This window comes from Cheilinus undulatus, linkage group 19 (assembly GCF_018320785.1).
Source record: "Cheilinus undulatus linkage group 19, ASM1832078v1, whole genome shotgun sequence".
In the NCBI taxonomy this organism is placed as follows: Eukaryota; Metazoa; Chordata; class Actinopteri; order Labriformes; family Labridae; genus Cheilinus; species Cheilinus undulatus.
The window spans coordinates 42,651,614-42,673,378 of NC_054883.1; the positions used below are offsets into that span (position 1 = coordinate 42,651,614).

Consider the following 21,765-nt stretch of genomic DNA (forward strand, 5'->3'; position numbering starts at 1 on the left):
CTAACAGTTGTACTTCTGTGTGTTTACAGGCAGGGGGCAGCAGCGGTCTACTGATGGATCTGGCAGCCAATGAAAAAGCAGTGCACTCTGATTTCTTTAATGGTAAGCCAAAGTTCTCCAAAAATTAAAATCCCAGTTTCTTTGATATTGATTACTCATTAATCGCACAGAATCTTCAAACAAGCAATAAGTGAATAAAATGAGCTAAGAGAGACAAACCTGTGAATACTCAAGGAGAGCTACTTCACTGTCAAAATATCACAACAAACACTGAAATATTTATTTTGACAGAATCTATGAACTAAACAAGGGCAGTAAGACATGTGGCATAGTAAAACTCAGTTAATCACCCAACACTATGTTCCTCCCTGTAGCGCCACATTATGTAATAACCCTGACTATAGGACTTAGTGTGGGCTCTAAGGTATGCCCTACCCAGCTACCTTGCCCTAACTCTAACCGCTTAGTGGCTTACAAAATGTGGCGTCATTACATAATGAGGCATTATTACATAATGTGGCGCTACACTCCCTTTGTTTCTATCATCTAGCAGACATTTATGGCAGCCCAGCATAAAGCAAGGCTTGTGGAGTTAAAGAGAAAACATAATCACATATTCTTTAACTTATATTTAGTTTTACACTAGTTTCCTTGATAAGCTGTAGAAGTGTGCCTCTGTTTAACTCACAACCAAGTGATCAGGCAGCAAAGTACTTATATTTTCATTTTTGGAACAGTATGGTAGGAGAGTTTCTGCTGAGGGAGAACAGTGTCTGTAAACCTTTCCTGCATTTTCTATTCAACCGTCCTGTTGCCAGGAAAGCCTCACTGAGATCAAGGATCTCTTTTACAAGAGTGGTCCTGCCAAAATGGGCAGCAGCACATTTTAAAAGAAATACAAAGCATAGGTCAACATAACCTGGGTCACAGAACAGAAAGTCCTTGTTCAAAGCATCTACAGCCTCATACATTGTCCTCCAACACCTTCCAGGTACTTTAAAAAAGATTTAAAGAGACCAGCTGAGCTCCCCTACGCTCAAATCCTTATAAAACAGATCCTAAGTCTACCTGAAACTCCTGTTCACCACCACAAACCACATTCTGAGAACAGATAACAAGAACAGGTTTGGTTACCTGCTGACTGGATTATGGCAGAGGCCTTCAACATGAATGAATCATGGATGGATTTTACATATGAAGAGGGAAAAGCTGAGTGCCAAAGTATTCCAGCTCACACTTCCTACAGATACAGCGTACACGCAAAACATTTAGTGATCCTGGAGTGGCAGTGGCCAGAAAGCATCAGTTTTTTGGAGACTCAACGAGGACTTTCATGTGTTTTACTCTGAGGAGAGGCTTCTGTCTAGCCACTCTGCCATAAAGCCCAGATCAGTGAAGGACTGCAGTGATGGTTGTGCTCCTGGAGCTTTGTCTCATCCCTGAACAGGATGTCTGGAGCTCAGTCAGAGTGACCATCAGGCTCTTGGTCACCTCTCTTACCAAGGCCCTACTCCCCCAGTAGCTCAGTTTGGCCAGGCGACCAGCTCTTGGAGGAGTCTTGATGGTGCCAAACTTTTCTTTGTCTGAGAATTGTGGAGGCCACTGTGTTCTTGGGGAGCATTCAGTGCAGCAGACATTATTGTAGCCTTCTCCAGATCTGTCAACAACCCTGTCTCTGAGCTCTGCAGATCCTCTGACCTCATGGTCTGGTTTTGGCTCTGATATCATTGTCAGCTGTGAGCCTCCTGAAATCATGCCCAGTCAGTTTGATTTACCACAGGTGGACTCTAATCAAGAAACATCAGCAAACATAGAGAGAAATGAGAGGCACCTGAGCTAAATGTATGTGTTGTAAAGGGACTGAATACTGGAGCATCAGGCTGGAGAAGTGAAAGGGTCTGAATACTTTCTGGATGCACTGTAAAATCTTTTATTTTAGTTGAACTAATTGGGAAGAACTGAAGTGTTCCAACACCTGTACACAATAAAAACATCTTAAAGTGGCAGCTTCTCCAAGAACCAATGAACCCCAGCCCTCTCTAAATACTCCAACGTTTCCTCAGTAATATTAATTGCTAATAAGGAAAACAGCTTACCGGCAAACTAAATTAAAAAGGTAATTTTGATGTGAGCACATTATCCTGTTTCTTGCTTAACCACTCTGTCTTCTTTTAATTAACCCTCAAAAATCCAGTTGTTCCCCTGTAAACAGCAGCTAATGTGTGTCTCACACACATAAACACACACAGAGGACACACCAAAGCACCAAGCTAATCGCTTTTCCGTCTTGCAGCGTCGGCTGCAGGCAAAAACAATTTTTGGCTCAGCAGCTCATGACCTAGAAAGAAAAGAGCTGATTGTTAAAAAGAAGGGAATGGAAGAGGAAAAGAGGAGAGGAGAGGAGGGTGTTAAAGAGAGTTTACGGCCACAGTCAGACTGAAACTCAGCGGGATGCCTCGCCACTCCGCTGCTTTGAACACCAACGCAAACACAACCATGTGTAGCCAGGCCTTCAGATCACCTGAGCTGTAAACTCCTGAAAAACAGCCACTAGGGGGTCTCAGAACGGTAAGAACTTTCTGGAACCTCCACTCTAATGGCCCTCCATGGCTACTAGGGCTGAACGATTAGAGAAAATAATCTTGAAATTTTTTCCCCCAGTATTGCGATTTGAATTGCGATTACTCCTTAAGTTTCTCATCTTATGCATTTTTCAACAACCGCAAGCAATGAATCGTTCAATGTTACAACCAACAAATATTACATCAAACTAGGGCCGAGCAATTTAGAAAAATATCTGTGATGATTTTGACTCGTTTTGCAAACTGGATATCAACTATTGTATGGATGGATGGATTGTTACTGCATCAACACATCAGTGGAGGACATGAAGACCAGTCTGGGCCCTTCTGAGGACTCAGAGGATGGAATCCAACCAGGAAATGGGGACCTGATGTAGAGACCACATTGAGAGTCAGGAAGAAACAAGGCTCAGATACACGTTTATTAAAATACCATATTAAATTCAAAGAGGGGCTAAAAATAAAACAACATGAATATAGGTTGACAGATTGAAATGAGTATCAAAAGCAACAGTGCTTTGTTATATAGCTAAAATATCTATGAAGAGCTCTTGTTGGAATACAATGCAGCTGCAAACAGGACTCTTCAGTCTTGATGTGATAAAACTTAAAGTTTTAGCAGACCTGCACTGTTTCTGTTAGCTCTATTCCAGATCAGAGCATAAAAACAGGATGACCTCTCCATGTTTGGTCTGGTTCTGGGGACAGACAGCAGACCTGTCTAAAGCTGTGGATCCATCAAGCAGTCTTGTTGAACTTGTTCGCCACAGTGCCCAATTATTTGTCTTTCAACATTAAGATTTAGTAAAAGTACCAAAATAACATCTGTACTGGACTGGAGTGATGGTGAAATGAGGCCCAGAAAGGCCTGTACGCTGTCATACATTGGCCCAGTCCTCGTTCATCTTTGGACTGCAGCTGAACCCTAGACTCAGACTGAGAACCTTTACATTCACACCTTTATCACCAGTATGTTCACTAACATTTCTACCAGTTAGACTGAGAACCTTTACATTCACACCTTTATCACCAGTATGTTCACTAACATTTCTACCAGTTAGACTGAGAACCTTTACATTCACACCTTTATCACCAGTATGTTCACTAACATTTCTACCAGTTAGACTGAGAACCTTTACATTCACACCTTTATCACCAGTATGTTCACTAACATTTCTACCAGTTAGATTGAGAACCTTTACATTCACACCTTTATCTCCAGTATGTTCACTAACATTTCTACCAGTTAGATTGAGAACCTTTACATTCACACCTTTATCACCAGTATGTTCACTAACATTTCTACCAGTTAGACTGAGAACCTTTACATTCACACCTTTATCACCAGTATGTTCACTAACATTTCTACCAGTTAGATTGAGAACCTTTACATTCACACCTTTATCACCAGTATGTTCACTAACATTTCTACCAGTTAGACTGAGAACCTTTACGTTGACACCTTTATCACCAGTATGTTCACTAACATTTCTACCAGTTAGACTGAGAACCTTTACATTCACACCTTTATCACCAGTATGTTCACTAACATTTCTACCAGTTAGACTGAGAACCTTTACATTCACACCTTTATCACCAGTATGTTCACTAACATTTCTACCAGTTAGACTGAGAACCTTTACGTTGACACCTTTATCACCAGTATGTTCACTAACATTTCTACCAGTTAGACTGAGAACCTTTACATTCACACCTTTATCACCAGTATGTTCACTAACATTTCTACCAGTTAGACTGAGAACCTTTACATTCACACCTTTATCACCAGTATGTTCACTAACATTTCTACCAGTTAGATTGAGAACCTTTACATTCACACCTTTATCACCAGTATGTTCACTAACATTTCTACCAGTTAGACTGAGAACCTTTACGTTGACACCTTTATCACCAGTATGTTCACTAACATTTCTACCAGTTAGACTGAGAACCTTTACATTCACACCTTTATCACCAGTATGTTCACTAACATTTCTACCAGTTAGATTGAGAACCTTTACGTTGACACCTTTATCACCAGTATGTTCACTAACATTTCTACCAGTTAGATTGAGAACCTTTACGTTGACACCTTTATCACCAGTATGTTCACTAACATTTCTACCAGTTAAACTCAGACTTTGAACTGTAAACTTTTCTAGAAGGTAGTGAGGTGATCAGAGAGAGTTGCCCTTTAAAGACCCAGGTTTTGTCAGCTCTTGTTGTCATCTCTGACCTCCTGCAGACATGACAGTGTCATGTTTTTTAAAGGTCAGCTCTAAAGTGTGAAATAGACTCTTTTGGACCAGGTTGTGAGTTGAAGGTAAGGTGTTAGAAAGGCTTATTTACAGTGCTTAAAGTTGTAAGGGGTTATGGGTGGCCGTGGGGCAGGAGGTTTGACTCTGCCTGTCCCTTATTAAGCTGAACACAGGAATGTCCTGTTCCTGGAAACACACAGACATGAAAGAAAGAGTTCCCCTAGCCTGGTGAGCGGACACAGGTTCAGCCTGTGGACATTAGAGCTGATCTGTGTGAGGATATGTGATTAAAGCTGACATTAATTATGGCTTTAAAGGCTTTAATCACAGCTGTAAATCCCTCTTAGTTTGTTTTTCTGGTTAGGAACATCCTTGTGGGATATTTGGGTACTTTCTACGGCTGCTCATGGAGGATACGTCTTTGAAAAACACTGAAACAGCCACAACACAACAAAAGGAGGATCTGTGGATCATTCATTCACCTAATACTTGATTGACTATTGAATAATATATAATGAAAAAATGGCCCGATTTCCCTTTTTTTTATTTCTGAAACAAAATCAAGCAGGAAATGATTTGTGTTTTTGACTGGTTGATTTTTTTAAGCGTGAACTTCTCAGCGATGGGCATGTGATTCTTAGGATGCTTTTCTGAGCACAACACCTGCACCAGGTTATGCAAATCAATATTGCAATCAAACTGACTGCTTACAGCTGTTTTTTCATATTACATTCTTTGATCCCCACATTAAAAAGCAAAAGTCAAAAAGACGCATCATTTCCTGTTTCAGTATTTTCATTATTTGATTTGGTTTATAAAACAGAAAAGTGAACAATGAGCAATTTTTCATTTATTTTTCGTTCAATTATCAATGAAATATTAAATGAATGAATGATGCATGGATTCAGATGGTTTCTGGTTTTCTGGATGGAATCACTGTGTGGATTTACTCCTCCGCTCTTATTAAACAGTCAGTTTGATTAGAGGAGAGGAGTTAGTTTAGTTTTTTAATGCCTCAGTCGTGTTAGCTGGCACTCCAGTATCAGTGCAGACAACATTTCTACCATGGGACAGATTTTTGCAAACATGACCCTCACCGGTCTAATTTTATGTCCGTCTTTGTACACAAGGCTAAACATTACTACCACCATTTTCCTGACAGAGTGATACGCGACAGACAGCGCCGTCTGGGTGCAGCCGTCAGCCCGTTTAGCTCCGACAGTCAAGAGCAGCCAGGTGACGAGGTAAACCCGTTTAGTCAGTGTAATCACTGTGAAGCTCAACAATGAGTTAAAATGCTCTCTGTCCTCTCCAAGTTTGATTTAGCTAATAACAGCAACATGCAGCGAGTGTGCTCAGTCTGCACAGCGTCCGTCAGCCTGTCTGGGACTTTAATAATGAAAACTTTATTGAATAGCACATTTAAAAACAAGGGTTTACAGAGTGCTCTGACATGAGCAGAAGCAAACAGAAGGACAAAGCAACAAACCCAAAAAAAGATACAGGAAAGAGAACAGATGACAGCCGCCAACATCAGCAGAACCCCCGCTGTTAGAAACATGGACAAAAACCAGGCGGAGATCGTTAACCCGCTGGTACCCCGTTCCATAGACGTATTATACTGGTAGACGCCTCATTAACTGTGTTCGCCTGCTGCCGCTATACGTCAACATGTCCGCCATATTACCAGAGGAAAGACCGTTCCGTAAACAATGTACCGTAAAACACCAAATAATCGCCGGGTCCCAGTTAACCGCTGGGTGTGGAAGTACATTTTGACAAATAAACGCCTGTTCCAAATAAATGCCGGGTGTGATTTATTTACAGCTCCGATATGTGACTGAGATGGATGAGAACCATATAGAATCAACCCCCCCTCCCCTCCTGTTCTTCTCCCTGTTTGAGCTCCGTAGCTCCGCCCCTCTCTTTATGTGCCTCCTTGCGGGTGAGAATGTCCGCTGAATTGAATACTGACGGTGGCAAAGCGCGTGGAGTGATTCTGCTCTGCTTTTCCACTGAAATCAACGGCCCAATCACAGGCAAGAAAACACTTCATCTCATCATGAACAAATTCTACACAGGACCGAACACCGCCGTAACGCCGCCATTGAATCAACTTCTCACTGAGCTGAGATACAGAAGCTACAACGGCCAATAGGAACGCTCCCTCTGACCTGAGCCTGATTGGCTGCGAGTACTAGCCTCCTCATTGGCTGGGGCCACTCCCTTTCTCGTTTTCTCAAGTGAGATAGCAGCGCCATGGCCTGGTGCAGCCAAAAAATAAAAAGTACGACATTAACTTTAAACTGCCTTTCGTCAACTTTGTTTTAGTTCCTTTCCAGTATTTAAAGTGTTTAGAGAGTGCTGAGTTGACAGAAGAAGACAAAGTAGAACTATGGGACTGTAATCTTGTCTTAAAAATGTAAAGGTGATATTCATACTGGTGTAAATAAATAGTTTGATTAAATTTACCATATTTTTCCAATTTTTGCAAAGCAAGATTTTTGTGAGAAAGGAATTAAACGCCTGTTCCAAATAGCCGCCTGGTCCCAAATAAAGGCCTGGTCTGCTCAGGGATTGAGACAAATGAACACCCCGGCTATTATTTGGTATTTTACAGTGAGTCAATGAGGGATGAAGGGTTTTGTAAGTAAAAACACACAAGTTCACATTTATGTGGTCATTATGAGTCATTTGTATATAACGGGTTGAGGTTTTGTTTCAGTGCAGATCAGTGTGTGAGTCTGTGAGTGTGTCTGTGCAATAATCAAAAAATAAGTTCTCATTTTCATGTAGTAACCTGCAAAAAAAATCATTTTTTTGTGTATTTTGCATCTAAAAATGCAGTGACATCATCAATGAAACATGGCATTTAAAGGGTTAAAAAATGAAAATGAATGAGTCTTTGACATTTATGGTTAGGGCTGACCTTAAATGAGAAAAATATAATTCAATGACAGTAAAACAATTTTAAATGTCTGATATTTCTAACATGATTTAAAGGCTTGCATTTATGCTCAGAAGGGTGAAAAGCGTGAGTATTTTAGAATAACTGACCTCACAAAAAACTAATAATGCATATTAACCAATGATGCTACTAATCAATGACATATGCCAGGCTGCAGTCATCCATAAATAAGTTAATCACTTTCAGTGTAGTATCTGCAAAAAAATCTATTTGTGTTCTTTCATCAAAAAATGTTGTTTGTTTACATCACAAACACGGCAATTAAAGGGTTAAAAGATTTGACAAATTTTGAGTATCTGGTATTTTTGTTAATGGCACAAGTTGATGAAACAAGGAAAAAATGAAACAATTAAAAATAAATTAATAAATCTTTTTTATTTACAGTAATAACCCCCCTGTGCATTTATGCACACCAGGAGGAAAATGAGGTGGTGATCTGTAGGATACCAGAGGGTTAACAGCATCATAAGACCCCAAGAAACCAAACAAAGATATGGAAGGACATCATTAGGACACCGACATCACCAAACATCATAGCTACCATAAAAACAAAGGAACCCGTAACACAACAGAGTGACTCAGTTTGACTTCAGCTCAGTGCTGCAGGGGTTTGTATCAGAACAGCTCACACTACTGATGACTGGCTCTCTTTAATGTGAATGCCCACATCAGGAAGCTGCTGTTGTCTGTATCAGCCTGAATCACTTTAGCAGGAGAGGAATGAAACTTGAACTAAAGGTGCATTTACAAAGAAATGATCACAGAGGGAGTTATCTGTGATCTTATGCTCAATGCTAAATACATGATCCCTTTGGATTTAGTATCAGATCATCCTTCATTTATTTAACTGAAGTCTGTGGAGGACTTGGCCTTTTTGACAGCCTTAGTTTAGGCTGTGATCAGCTGACTTTGATAACACAGCATGGCGAGGCCCTGGCAGCCTTTAGGGCACCTTAGAAGTCTCTTAACTCACTGAGTGCCAGCCCTTTAATAAAATGGGAAGTGGCTTGTGCCAGCATTTTTGGCCATTTTAAGTCATCTTTCAAGACCCACGAAATACTTTGTACTGTGACTCTGCACACACATATTAGCTCAGTTGAAAGAAGAAACCCTCTATTTCATCATGGAAAAAAAACGTTTGTTTGCAGCTTACAGCACAATACAACTGGACGGCTGCCACGGGACCCCCTATACGCCCATGTCCTCTCCTGCTTGCTGTCCCCTGGCACTGCCTGCAAATTATAGAAGTAATAAAATCTATAATATGTGTATATATTATATATAATCTATAATATAGATTTTTATTTATTTTTTTGTTCTTACCTCTTTTTCTGCCAACAGACGTTGCAGAATTGCATGGGGCTTACTGTTCTCTCAAGTCTGCTTCTGAAATCACAGAGCGGGAGAGAATGGTTTTATTCGATAAATCTGTCTGAATAATCAGTGGGTTCCTAACGCTAACTTACCTCCATCACTCTGGGACGGAGAACAAGATCTGCTCCGCTCACTTGGCAGCCATTCCTCAGGGTTTGGGTCGGAAAAGTCCGTCTCTGAAGTGTCGTCTCTGTTTGCATCCAGCTGGCCAGTGGATGCTGACGCATGGGGGAGACCTGGCGGCGTTCTTTAGCCTCTTGGCCGGCTGAAGCATTTGAATGAAAGCCCTGATGGTGGACTCGCTGTCGGTTTCAGTGAGCTACCGATTTCTCACGCAAAAGTTTCTTCCAGCATCAGCTGGCGAAACTGGCCACTTGATTCCTCAGTTTTTTGGGGGGCATTTTGTGCCGATACTGAATATTTTAAGGTTTTAGCTTAGATTACCTCCATCCCTGCATCTCCACTTCCTGCTCTGATCTCAGTTGTTCTCAGTTGATCTCAGTCAGTCTACCATCTCCCATGTTCTGACTGCATATCCCAGAAGCCCCAAAATTACTCACAGGGAGCGCGAGAATGCCCCCTTGTGCCAGCCGCCAAAAAAAAACACTGACGTATATATACGTCAGTGGCATTTAATGAGTTAAACCACCTTCCCTCCCCATCGTGATGCTGGCTTTGACCAGGTCCACATCCCTACATCATGGCTGTTACAGCGTGACTGCCTCCTTACAAACCCATGTTACTGAGAAGTTAAACTCGTGTACCTAATGAAGTGATCGGTGTAGGCGTTCAGTTTTCATGATGAGATCATAAAAGAGCTGGACTGATAAAAATAATAGCACAATAAGGCCATGATGTCAGAAACAGATGCTCTAATTCTAACCATGCTCTCCTCCTCTGTCTCTATCTCTTTCCTACCTGCAGACTTTGAGGATCTGTTCGATGATGAAGACCTGCAGTGATGACAGCATGAAAACTGCCTGAGCTTCACTGTGAACGTGTGAATAAGAAAATGAAAGCCGGCTCATCCTGGCCTCTATTTCTGCTGTATTTATATCCCTAACATGTCCTTCAGCACCACGCGTAAATAAAGACTTCTCTGTTTTTTGTACTAAAACCCTGTCTTTGTGGTGAACCAGGTGTCCTTAAATTCTGAGGATCCCTCACATTCCTGCCTCAGAGAAAATTATGAGTATGGTTTTGGCGTCGTCGTGTTTGAATCTGCTCCTGGCTGGATTGTAGGTTTGGAGGCTCCGTGAAACATCTGTTAGCAAACGTTAATTACATACGAGATACGGCGTTAACATGACTGCTAAATACTCAGCCGGGCACGACGGGACAGGGCAGGAAAGGGGGCTGCAAAAAATGTGGAAATGCTGAAAAAGTGGCCAAATAAAGCGGTCTGCTTCACTCAGGCTGTAAAATCATTGTCTGAAGCCAACACTACAGCTGTAGTCAGCGATCATAAAGACAGGAAGCTGGAAAACCTCATCCCATATCAGAACCACGCCTGTCTGCAGGGTTCTAGTGATAGTACGTTCAAATAAATGTAAATCTGATTATTTCTGGATAGAATTCATAACTACTGTATGAAGAGTTACATTATGACCTTTATTGGCTCTTTAGCATTGATGGCTTCCACTTTAGCACCAATAGAAGAAAAACAAAGATAAATAACCTTTAACCTTTAACACAGATGCATGTTAGCAATACCAACTCATTTTACACTCAAAGACAAAATGTATGTACACATTACAAACATGTTCATAAAATTAGTTTACAAAGAGCTGAAGTTATCAGAGGGCATTTTATTAGATGTGAACATCTCCAACATTTAATCTTCATCTGGTTGTTCTTATCATCCTAATGCAGCATTTATTCTGACAATAACACAAGCATATGTCATATTCCATAGTGATTTTGTAGTAATTAGCTCCAAAAATGCTAAAACATTACTAATATGGCTTACTGTTAACAGGTTAGAGCATGCAGATCCATAGTAAAGCTACAGTTTAGCTTAAAGAAGCTCAGCAATGGCGCTAGTTTAGCTCAGTAGGTAGAGGAGGCGTCTGTAAGCAGACTATAGTTCTTAACGGACTGTCCTGTTTATGCATGTCTTCCTTTCCCTCATGAAAGCTCTCTGAGTTTACAGCCTTAATGTGAAAGCCAAGCCACTGATCAGAGACTTCGTCTGGCTTAAAGCCCAGATTGTTGGAGGGCTGCTGTGCTTAATGTCCTGCTGGACTTTTATCCTATCTCCATCAGGATCTCTGGAGCTCAGTCAGTGTGTCCATGGAGTTCTCTCTTACTAAGGCCCTTCTCCCCTGGTTTCCCAGTTTGGCTGTATGACCAGCTCTAGAAGAGTCCAGGTTGTGGCAATCTTCTTCCATGTGAGAATCCTGGAGGCCGCTGTTCTCTGAGGAACCTGCAGAGCAGCACAAATGTTTCTGTAGCCTTCCCCAGATCTGTGCCTGTCAACAATCCTGTCTCTGAGCTCTGCAGGCAGCTAAATGTATGTGTTAAAGGTCTGAATACTTATGTCAGTGTGATATTTTAGTTTTTAAATTTTCAATTGATTTGCTTTTTTGTTTTTTGTTTTTTTTTTACCTCTGCCAAAGAGGTCATGTGATCGGGTGGGCTTGTTAGTTTGTTACTAACATAACTCAAAAAGTTGTGGACAGATTTTGATGAAATGTTCAGGAAATGCCAGAAGGAAGAACTGATTAGATTTTGGGAGTGATCCAGATCACCGTCTGGATCCAGGAAGGATTCTGTACTATTGGGAGATAGTATGGCGGAGGTCTGCACTCTCCGAGTGCTTTTCTAGTTTAAATTCTGTTTTGACTTTGTGATGAGGGGGGTGTATAAATGAGATTTTTTTCTGTAGCTTCAGGCTGCAACAGGAAAATTGAAAAAAAGTAAAGGGGGCTGAATTCTCTCTGAATTCTCTGTATGTCGTGTGAAACTTTGCAACAGTAAGAAATCTTTTTTTTTAAATACAAGATAAAAATTTTTAAAAATCCTAACACTGATTTTGGGCTTCCTGCCTTTAACCATAGAGTACAGTGGTTAGAGCTGGAGACCAGAGAGAGAGAGAGAGAGGGGAGGGAGCCACAGGCCAGATTCAAAACCAGAGCACAAGAACTTGTGAACATGTGGCCCTAAAACCACTAGACTACCAGTACTGTATACATAATATACATTTATATGTTAACTCCTGGTAAAACTAATACTTTTACTAAAAGATAATAGAGGTTAAATTACACCAAGTATTTAGAGATGTAGTCACCAGACTCTTTGTTTCAGTTAACACACTACTTCTACGCCTCAATATGAGAAAAAGCACCTCTGCATGACGTTTTTTTTGGTCAAATATCCTGATGAAGTCTGCTCAGCGGGTCTCTGATAGGAGGCTGTTTTCTGAATGTGATAGAAAAGAGTTTCCTCTTCCTGACTACTGAGATTAAAACCTCATTCTTTCCTCCATAAACATGAATTATTTTGAGATAAATCAAAAAGCAGACATTTTACCTGCATAAACCAATAGAAGCAGCTCTGCAGCCGTCCTGGACTCAGACCTCCTCATAAAGGATTTACTGGCTGATCCAGTCAGATGTGCTGATGTTGCATCACTCTGCAGCTACATGAGCTTCTCAGAGAGCCCCCAAAACCACCGTGTCTGTGTCTTACAAGGCTGGCATGCCTGAACACAGTTAAAGTGAGGAGGAAACTGTAGATTAACAAATTCCTCATGTGTAGACCAGCTGTCCTCTGCATGTGTGTGAAGCTGTGGTTTGGCCCTCACTGAGAAGTGCTTATGTGGCGCCTGGCTCCCCTTCATTACAAACTCCTGTTTGCTCTCTTACGTCATCTATTTTGTGTTTTTGGAGGATTATTAGACCAGAAGACTCTGGGTTCAGGTTCTGATTATGTGACATAAAAAAATCAGTTTAATTGTGCTGTTTGTTTACCAATATAACATCTCTCACCGTCTTTCCACGTCCCCATCCCGCTCCAGCCCTCCCACCGTCCCTGTTTTCCTGTCTTTAATTACGGCTCCTCCAATAGGCTCAAACTATCAGAAACTTTTCCACCAATCAGGTGCCTGGTTGTGGCGGCCCTTGACCCCCTCAGGTGGCTCCCTGCGTGTGCTTCTTCAGCGTGAGCGCTAATGAGTGCTTGTTGTGTGTTCCGTTTAAAACCCTGGCCCGGTCCCTCTGTCAGGGCAGTCTGTCAGAAGGGCCACAGGGACAGGGTGCAGCAGGAGCCTCTATCACACCCACAACCAGTGTTTGAGCCCAAGTGGACCGGATCATAAGGAGTCCACATCTGGATCCACAGGGATAAATAAGCACAGGTAAGAATCAACGTTATTATTGTGCTAACTTTAGCTGCTTTCCAGGGATTCAAGTTCAGGTTGGAGTCAAGTTTGAGCTCTGAAAACACAAACACCTGGTTTGGTGTTTTTATGACGGTCCAGGAGCTTCGTGGAAACATGTCTGTTTAGCTCACAGTCCTCCAGGTGAATCCAGCAGCACCCTGGAGCTGAAATAAAACCACATAAATGAGATTTGCTTCAGATGACAAAATCACACTGAGCTCTTCCTCTGAAATCATCTTTAAACCAAACCGACCAATCAGAGTAATGCAAGGAAGAAGCTGCACAAAGCGTGACTTTTCTTTCATTATTGGTTATTAGAGCAGTGTAGGACAGAAATATAGCTTTATGTATGGTATAAAATGATGATGTGGAACATTTTAGAGAAGAGCATCATGTTGAATATTTGTGTCTGTTTTCAGCAGGAGAGAGGAGGAAGAGGAGAAGTCATGGCTGGAAGGAGGAAAAGCAGTTTGTCTGGTGTTTTTGTGGCCACTCTGCTGGCTCTGATGCTGCTGCCTGGTGAGTACAGAGAGGATGAAACACCCTGGACCTGCAGCACAGATTCTCTTTAGGTTTGTGTATTAAATTTTCAACAGAAAAAGACGACATAACAAAAACCTGACTCCATTCATACTCAGGCGAGAGGCTCAAGAGCATATCAAACATTAAAATGATACACAGTTGAATTATTACAAAGAGGAAATCAAAACAGAAATATGATTATGAAAATGTTTTAAGATGTAGCTCTCAGATCTAGACATGTGGAAATATTCAAACTAACCATGGTAGAAATGGTTCCTCAGCATTCTGAATACTAACTCTGCAAAAATACACGCTTCACTCCTCAACTAAAACTAAAGTCATTTTAAAATAATAACTTTTAGTTGCAATAAAGGATGAAAACTTTCTGCTGAAAATGTAGTCAAGCAGGTAATTACGTTTTCTACACTGTCAGAGGCTGAAATGAGCGTCCTAATGTAGGGTTCATCCCTGGATTCTGTTTGGCATCATCCCAAATGATAAGGCACTTTTAAAAAACTAAAGCAGGGGCTCCTAAACTTTTCAGCCCGCAACCCCTAAAATAACAGTGCCAGAGCCTTTGGACCCCCCCACTGTCCCTGGAGTTGGTTATATAATGTGCACAGACGCCCACAAACTCACTAATAGGCATTTCACAGAACTAAAGAACCCAACAGCTTAAAAACATGATTTTATTTCTGCAGTTTTTTAATATCTAGGATGTCTAGGCAGGGACTGTAGAGCTGAGTGGACGTTCAAGAGCAGCAGACCCCGACATTGTTGCAGTCAAGTAAAAACATACATTTGAAGGATTTTGTTTTGGGGAGAACGAGGTTGGTTGTCACACTTTTTACCCTAGTGTGAATGGCTCATCATCAAATCAGGAGTCATTCCCGCTTTAAAATGAGATTTAAGGTGTTGGCTTGAAATGTGTATTCCTCTCTTTTGCTCATTTATCTTAACAAAGAAGTAATAATAATCAAAGAAACTCGGACACATTGTGACAGCCAATCCCATCATGGCGATGGTTGTCACACACTATAGGGTTGCTTGTCACAATGTTATTTCAAAGAAGGCAGAACTTAGTTTGAATCTTTAATTACATTAACAGGTGGGGTTAGGGTTAGGGTCTTCACACTCCTGCCACTGATTACAGATTGACCCTTCTCCCATTCCTCCCCTGAATGACTGTGACAACCAACCCCAACGGGAATTTCTAGCTCGAATCATGACCAACAAGCGTCTAACAATGAGATAGTTTGCTACCAACAATCTAAACTACAGTTCTCCCTTCACCGTTTTGAAGAGTAACAGATTTTCTGTTATAAATTCATTGTTGAAAACTCTAGAAGAAAATACTCAGGAGATGATTATTTACAATTTGACATGAAAAACACAACAAGTCCTCTCTCTCGAGTTCAGCTGTCCTGCTCCAGAGAAGACTATGAAGGTGAGATTTAGTCCCAATTCTGGAAACTTCTACACCAAATTTTGGGAGACAGCGCACTCTGGTGGTGAGATATAATGGGTGTGACAACCAACCTCGTCCTCCTCTACATTACCAGTGTGACATGCCAGAACAAATGGGACATATTTCACATTAATCTGGGCACACATAGGATACTGGTTCTCAGTTGGATCACCCTCAGGCCCACCTCCACCTCCTTGAAGAGAAATTAGGACCCAAATATGTGAAGATTTAAAACCACTCAAGGATGGGACAAAACAAACGTGTTCAAAACATGACCAGACAACTTCATCCTAGTGGGTAGATATTTGTGTCTCCTATGTATGTAGAACATTTTCTTAAACGCTGATCCTACCAGGAGGCTGTCCTGTTTTAGTCTGTTAGGCAGTGTGACGTCATGAGGCTTCAGCGATCCTCTGCCCGCATTGTTTCCATGCATCAAATCTTTATTTAGTGAACATGATGGCACTGTTAGAAAAGAGAAAAGATCTCAAGAAAACAACCCTAGTGTATTCATTATGAATCAAACAAATCAGTTAGGAAGCAGTGTCACATTCATTCTGGGAAAATCAAAGCAACAAACAATAATGATGTAGACCTGTAGTCCTGACTAAACTACAGGATGTGATCTTGGGCACCCGTTATCACTATCAGTAGAGCACGCTGCTGAGCTAAACTCCTGATGAAGCTGGTCAGAGTAGAGACACACAGCAGATCTTTCAGCTCATTGCTCTTCTTTTAGTAAACAGGGTTAGGGTTAGAAATGTCCAGTTCTGATAAAACTGCCGCTACAGCTACATCCGGGCTAGTCTCCATTGTTTTCAGCTGAACCACGCCTGTAGCTACCGCGTTATTCTCTGTTATTCTGTTTATTAAATCTGACAGAAAAATCACCCAGAGTGGATGTTAACCCTTCATCTGTACATGGTTCTGTGTGTCTCGCTGAAACTCCGCCTCTTTTAACCTCTTAATAGATAAATCATTTCTGAGTCACAGCTCCAGCCCTACACGCCAGGGTTACAGGCTAAGGGTCAGTTGGACTGTTCAGGGTTTCGGCCCTCCATCAGTTCATGGTCAGAGATTTTGTCACCACTAAGCTTGTGAGGAAGAATGGCATATAAATCACAATGTGTGGCTACGGGAGCCTGTGGTGTTCATAAAGCATCACAGAGCTTCAACATACAGACAGGCTCCTCTGCCACCTGTTTCCATAGGACTGGCATATTAACGACAGGGCGGAGCTTATCCCTCCTTTAAAGATGGTTTTTAAAACTTCAACCCTAGATAGTTAAAAGGAGGGAAAAGAGGAGAAGGAGGAGTTTCTTTCAGCGCCCCTGGTCTTGTAAAAAATGAGTCCCTGTCAGCATCACCTCCTCCTCTGGCCTCTTAAAGCTCTGCTGTTTCCAGATGTGTCGGCCTGTTTTTTACAGGCTCATAAAGAAGAAACCGGTACAGCGGATACACTGAGACAGCATCGTTCAGCCCTCCCTCCTCTTCCTCCTCCACATCGCTCCATCACCTCGGGTCACCTTCAACGTCTTCCTCTTTGATTCTGTTTCTTCTCCTCTCCTCATGCCCATACCATCATCTGAGACTTTCCACGCTACGGTGCACATCACATCTCCCTGATTACTCCATCAAAGCTGATCAAAACTTCTTTTTTTCTAATCAGGAGACTGGAGTTTCCCTCCCGTCACGCGTCACATAACCCTGAATTATCCCCTCTGGATCTCTTGTTTTAAACCCGCTCTCTTCTTCCTCTCCTGTAAAGCATTAACACCTTTTCCCTGTGGAGATGAAAGAGACTCAGAGCAGAGCTGAATCTGCTTTTCCCGGAGCTGCACGGGGTCAAACAGTGCACATAGGAACACGTATGTGCAAACGCAGCTCTTTGGAGACACAGCATGGGGTCTGAAGTTAAAGGCTCACCTATAAAACCTACAAAGAGCTGCAGTCGCCAGCGCTCCAGGCAGAGCCAATTACCCCTGTCCTATTTAATGAACAATATCGGCCTGTAACTGTCTGAGCTTTAATGTCATTTATTATTATTATTCATGTTTTACCGGCACATTTTAATAAAGTATTCCCAGTCTTAATTATAACAGCCGTCAGTTTACATCTGTTTTTGCTTTTCTGTGTTTTTGTAGTGTTGTTGTCCGCTGGACCAGTGAAGAAGCCGAGGGGTGATGGTAAGCATATTTTTATTCTCATGCATGCACACCGTATTTCTAGGCTCTTGTGTCTACAGCTCTGATGTTGTTCTGCATTTCTAAGGAGTAACTTTTCTGATCATGTAAGCAGGCAGAGATAATGTAGCTACTGTCAACTAATGTTGGAGTTAAAAAACACATTCAAAAAAAGCATTTTAATCTATTTCATCAACTGGTGAGAAAAGAGAAAGAGAGAAGTCTGCTCTAAACTCTGATATGTTCACAGAGCTCAAAATTCTGATTAGCTAAAAGATTCACAGTAATATTCACAGAGAAACTGCAGCTAAGCAGCAGGAGCTCAGCCATTTCAGGTTATCGCAGCTCAGTTTTACTGCACATTTATTTTACGCCAACCGAATTTTTTTATGTTTAACTACGGCATGAAAACTTTGATATTGGTTAAAATCTGACTCACTACAACATAAAGACAGTACTGAGAGTAGACCGACGAATGATGACTAGCAAAAGTTTCTGACTGAACAAAGAAGTTCTCTTCCATCCCGGTCAGCCTAGCATCCACGCTACGCTGAAGTTTTAACCCTTCGGCCGTCCCCACGTGTCTAACTAAGTGGCTAACTTCAGTCGTGGTGCAGAAATGTCTGTTAGCATTAAGCATTAGAAGAAGTGTAGGAAGGACGTAAAAACGAACTTTTGAAGCTTCTGATTTGTGTTTATGACGAAAGCAGGCTTTAGCTAGCTGTGTCAGTTCAATCAGTTCATCTGTTTTTCAGTGAAAGCCAAGAAAATACCGACAGACCTCCAGTAAGGCCGATATTTCCTTTATTATGGTTCATAAAAATCCATATTTGACCAGAAACTGATAAATAAAGTGAAACTGAAGTTTGTCTGAAGGTAAAACAACAGTTTCCATCTAATCCTAACATTCAAGCTAAAATTAGTTGTTGATAGAAAACAAACTCTGAGCCGACATTACTGTTGAAACATTTTTATACCATGATGAAAGATTTCTAAGAGAAATGAAGCTAGCGCTTCCTTATAGATGAAAATGTTGGAAATCTGAAAAACTGCTTTAATTTCTGCGAAACTGCGCTGACGGCCTGGTGGTTTAAGACCACCCATGTCTGCGGGCGGTCCGGGTCAGAGTCCGGCCTGTCGGTCTCTCCCCGTCCGGCTCTAAACGATAAAGGCACCAAATCAAAACTGCGCTGATGTTTTCCCTAATTTGAAGCTTTAAAAAGCATTATCAGAAGGTGTCTCTTCTTTCATGTAACCTGGGTAGGGTCAGGGTTAGGCAGGAATGAATGACCCTGACCCTACCCAGGTTACATTTAACCTGGGTAGGGTCAGGGTTAGGCAGGAATGAATGACCCTGACCCTACCCAGGTTACATTTAACCTGGGCAGGGTCAGGGTTAGGCAGGAATGAATGACCCTGACCCTACCCAGGTTACATTTAACCTGGGTAGGGTCAGGGTTAGGCAGGAATGAATGACCCTGACCCCACCCAGGTTACATTTAACCTGGGCAGGGTCAGGGTTAGGCAGGAATGAATGACCCTGACCCCACCCAGGTTACATGTAACCTGGGCAGGGTCAGGGTTAGGCAGGAATGAATGACGGCTAGTTTCAGCTCAGCCGAGGTTAGCTTTTACATTCAGCTGGGCAGAGCATGTCAGGGTTAACTACAGCAGTGAATGTCTGAGAGATCGCTCACAGTACATGATGGGCAGGAGTCAGAGTTAGGCTGGAATGACGCAGGCTAGTTATCAGCATCACTTCTTAGCTAACACCAGTCCTGATTAGACCTGCTGAGCATGTCGCTAGCTTAGCATGCTAAGACACAGCTAGCTAGCTTAATGTCTGTTTAGAGCATGCTGGTTCCAGTAATGATGAGGAGCTAGAGCTATTACAGTAAAATAAATGCTGGTTATTTCATCACTTCTTAGCTAACACCAGAGTCCAGGGTAAAATATTATTATGATGATGTTACAGAAGACATGCTGGCTAACGTTAGCATGCTAAGACACAGCTAGCTAGCTTAAATAAGCTTAACTGCTATTAGCATGCTGGTTATTACAGCATGCTGGTTATTAAAACATGCTGGTTAAATTAGCATGCTGGTTAGCGAGCATGCTGGTTATTAGCATGCTGGTTAGTAGCATATTATTATAGCATGTGGTTATTAGCATGCTGGAAGCATGCTGGTTATTAGCATGCAATTAGCATGCTGGCTAGAGCATGCTGGTTATTAGCATGCTGGTTAGTAGCATGCTGGCTATTAGCATGCTGGTTATTAGCATGCTGGTTATTAGCATGCTGGTTATTAGCATGCTGGTTATTAGCATGCTGGTTAGTAGCATGCTGGTTAGTAGCATGCTGGTTAGTAGCATGCTGGCTATTAGCATGCTGGTTATTAGCATGCTGGTTATTAGCATGCTGGTTATTAGCATGCTGGTTAGTAGCATGCTGGTTAGTAGCATGCTGGTTATTAGCATGCTGGTTAGTAGCATGCTGGTTATTAGCATGCTGGTTATTAGCATGCTGGTTAGTAGCATGCTGGTTATTAGCATGCTGGTTTGTAGCATGCTGGTTATTAGCATGCTGGTTTGTAGCATGCTATAATGTGTTATTATAATGTACTATACATATAACTGATAATGTATTATTCATTAGACTTGCTAGCATGCTGAAATGAACAGACTAGGTTAATGCTAATGCTAATGCTAATGCATTAACATGCTGGTTGCATGCAGAGATGTTGTTAGCTTGTAAAGTGTATATATTATGCTGGTTATTAGCATGCTGGTAATATGACTAATATTAGCTGTTAGCAGCATGCTGGTTACTAACATGCTGGACACATTAACTAGCTAGCATGCTGGTTGCTAGCATGCTGGTTGAATGCTGGTTTGTAGCATGGATATTAAACATGCTGGTTAGCATGCTGGTTTTATTCTAAATAAACATGCGTGTAACATGCTGGTTTGTACATGCTGGTTATAATGCTATAATGTAGCATGCTGGAGATGAAGCATGCTGGTTCACAGCATGCTGGTCATGTCGGAGAAAGTTAGCTCGGGATGTGAAGGGAAGCGTCTCAGTTTTGATAACTTTGTTGCTTTCTGGTTAAAAATGAACTGAGAATACTTCAGACAGTGAAACTAGCTGTGATAACTACAGATGTTAATGGAAGGAAATATTTATTTATTTATTTATTTATTCATTTATTTATTTATTTTGGGTATTTCTGTGCCTTTATTAGACAGAGGAGGACAGTGGGTAGAGTCAGAAACCGGGTCAAGAGTCACGTGCGGTGGAGACCTCGAATATCTCGGGCGTACATTAAAGCCTTAAACCACTAGGCCACCTGCTCCCCAATGGAAGGAAACATATTTATATATAACAGATAATGTGTTATTATAATGTACCATACATATAACTGATAATGTATTATTCATTAGACTTGCTAGCTGAAATGAACAGACTAGGCTAATGCTAATGCTAATGCTAATGCATTAAATGTTGAGCAGAGATGTTGTTAGCTTGTAAAGTGTATATATTAGCCCACTAGCTAACTAATATGACTAATATTAGTGTTAGCAAAGCTACTAGCGGACACATTAACTAGCTATTTCTATTGCATTAGACTTTAGGTTGAACCAAAGACATGGAGATTTAATAACACTGAGGATATTAAAATCTACTGAGCAAAGTGTTTTTAAATCAATCTAAATCCAAACAGTCCGTGTAATTAGGCTTTCTTACAGAACTGTTATAATAATATAATAAAAGTGGAGATGAAGACTCATGGTTCACAGCCAGCCTCGTTCATGTCGGAGAAAGTCAGCTCTGTGGATGTGAAGGGAAGTTTCTGGAATAACTGACTGTGAAAGAAAAAAGTCCAAGTTAGTGCTTTTAGATGAGGGCGTAACACCTAAATGTGTCCCCCTACTTCACCGTATTGCTATCCAGCTACAGCGCTTTAGAAAATGGCTGTTACATAAGATGAGATATCGTTGACAGTGCCACCAGTCACGGCTTAGTGA

The 21,765-nt window shown here is 41.5% G+C and overlaps 1 protein-coding gene and 1 long non-coding RNA gene across 2 annotated transcripts in view; both read left to right on the forward strand.

The window, feature by feature from the left end:
* cops9 (COP9 signalosome subunit 9) overlaps positions 1 to 10,299 on the forward strand; it is a 13,504-nt gene extending 3,205 nt beyond the window's left edge. The window contains exons 2-3 of the mRNA XM_041813740.1: positions 30 to 102; positions 10,107 to 10,299. Of these exons, the coding sequence (XP_041669674.1) occupies positions 30 to 102; positions 10,107 to 10,144 (111 nt within the window). The 3' untranslated portion in view covers positions 10,145 to 10,299. The remainder of the gene's footprint in view (positions 1 to 29; positions 103 to 10,106) is intronic.
* A 1,701-nt stretch (positions 10,300 to 12,000) lies between these two features.
* On the forward strand, positions 12,001 to 17,750 carry LOC121527064. Its single transcript, XR_005993374.1, has 3 exons — positions 12,001 to 13,539; positions 13,983 to 14,082; positions 17,698 to 17,750. It is a non-coding gene; the product is annotated as an uncharacterized LOC121527064 (long non-coding RNA).
* Positions 17,751 to 21,765: the final 4,015 nt, after the last annotated feature.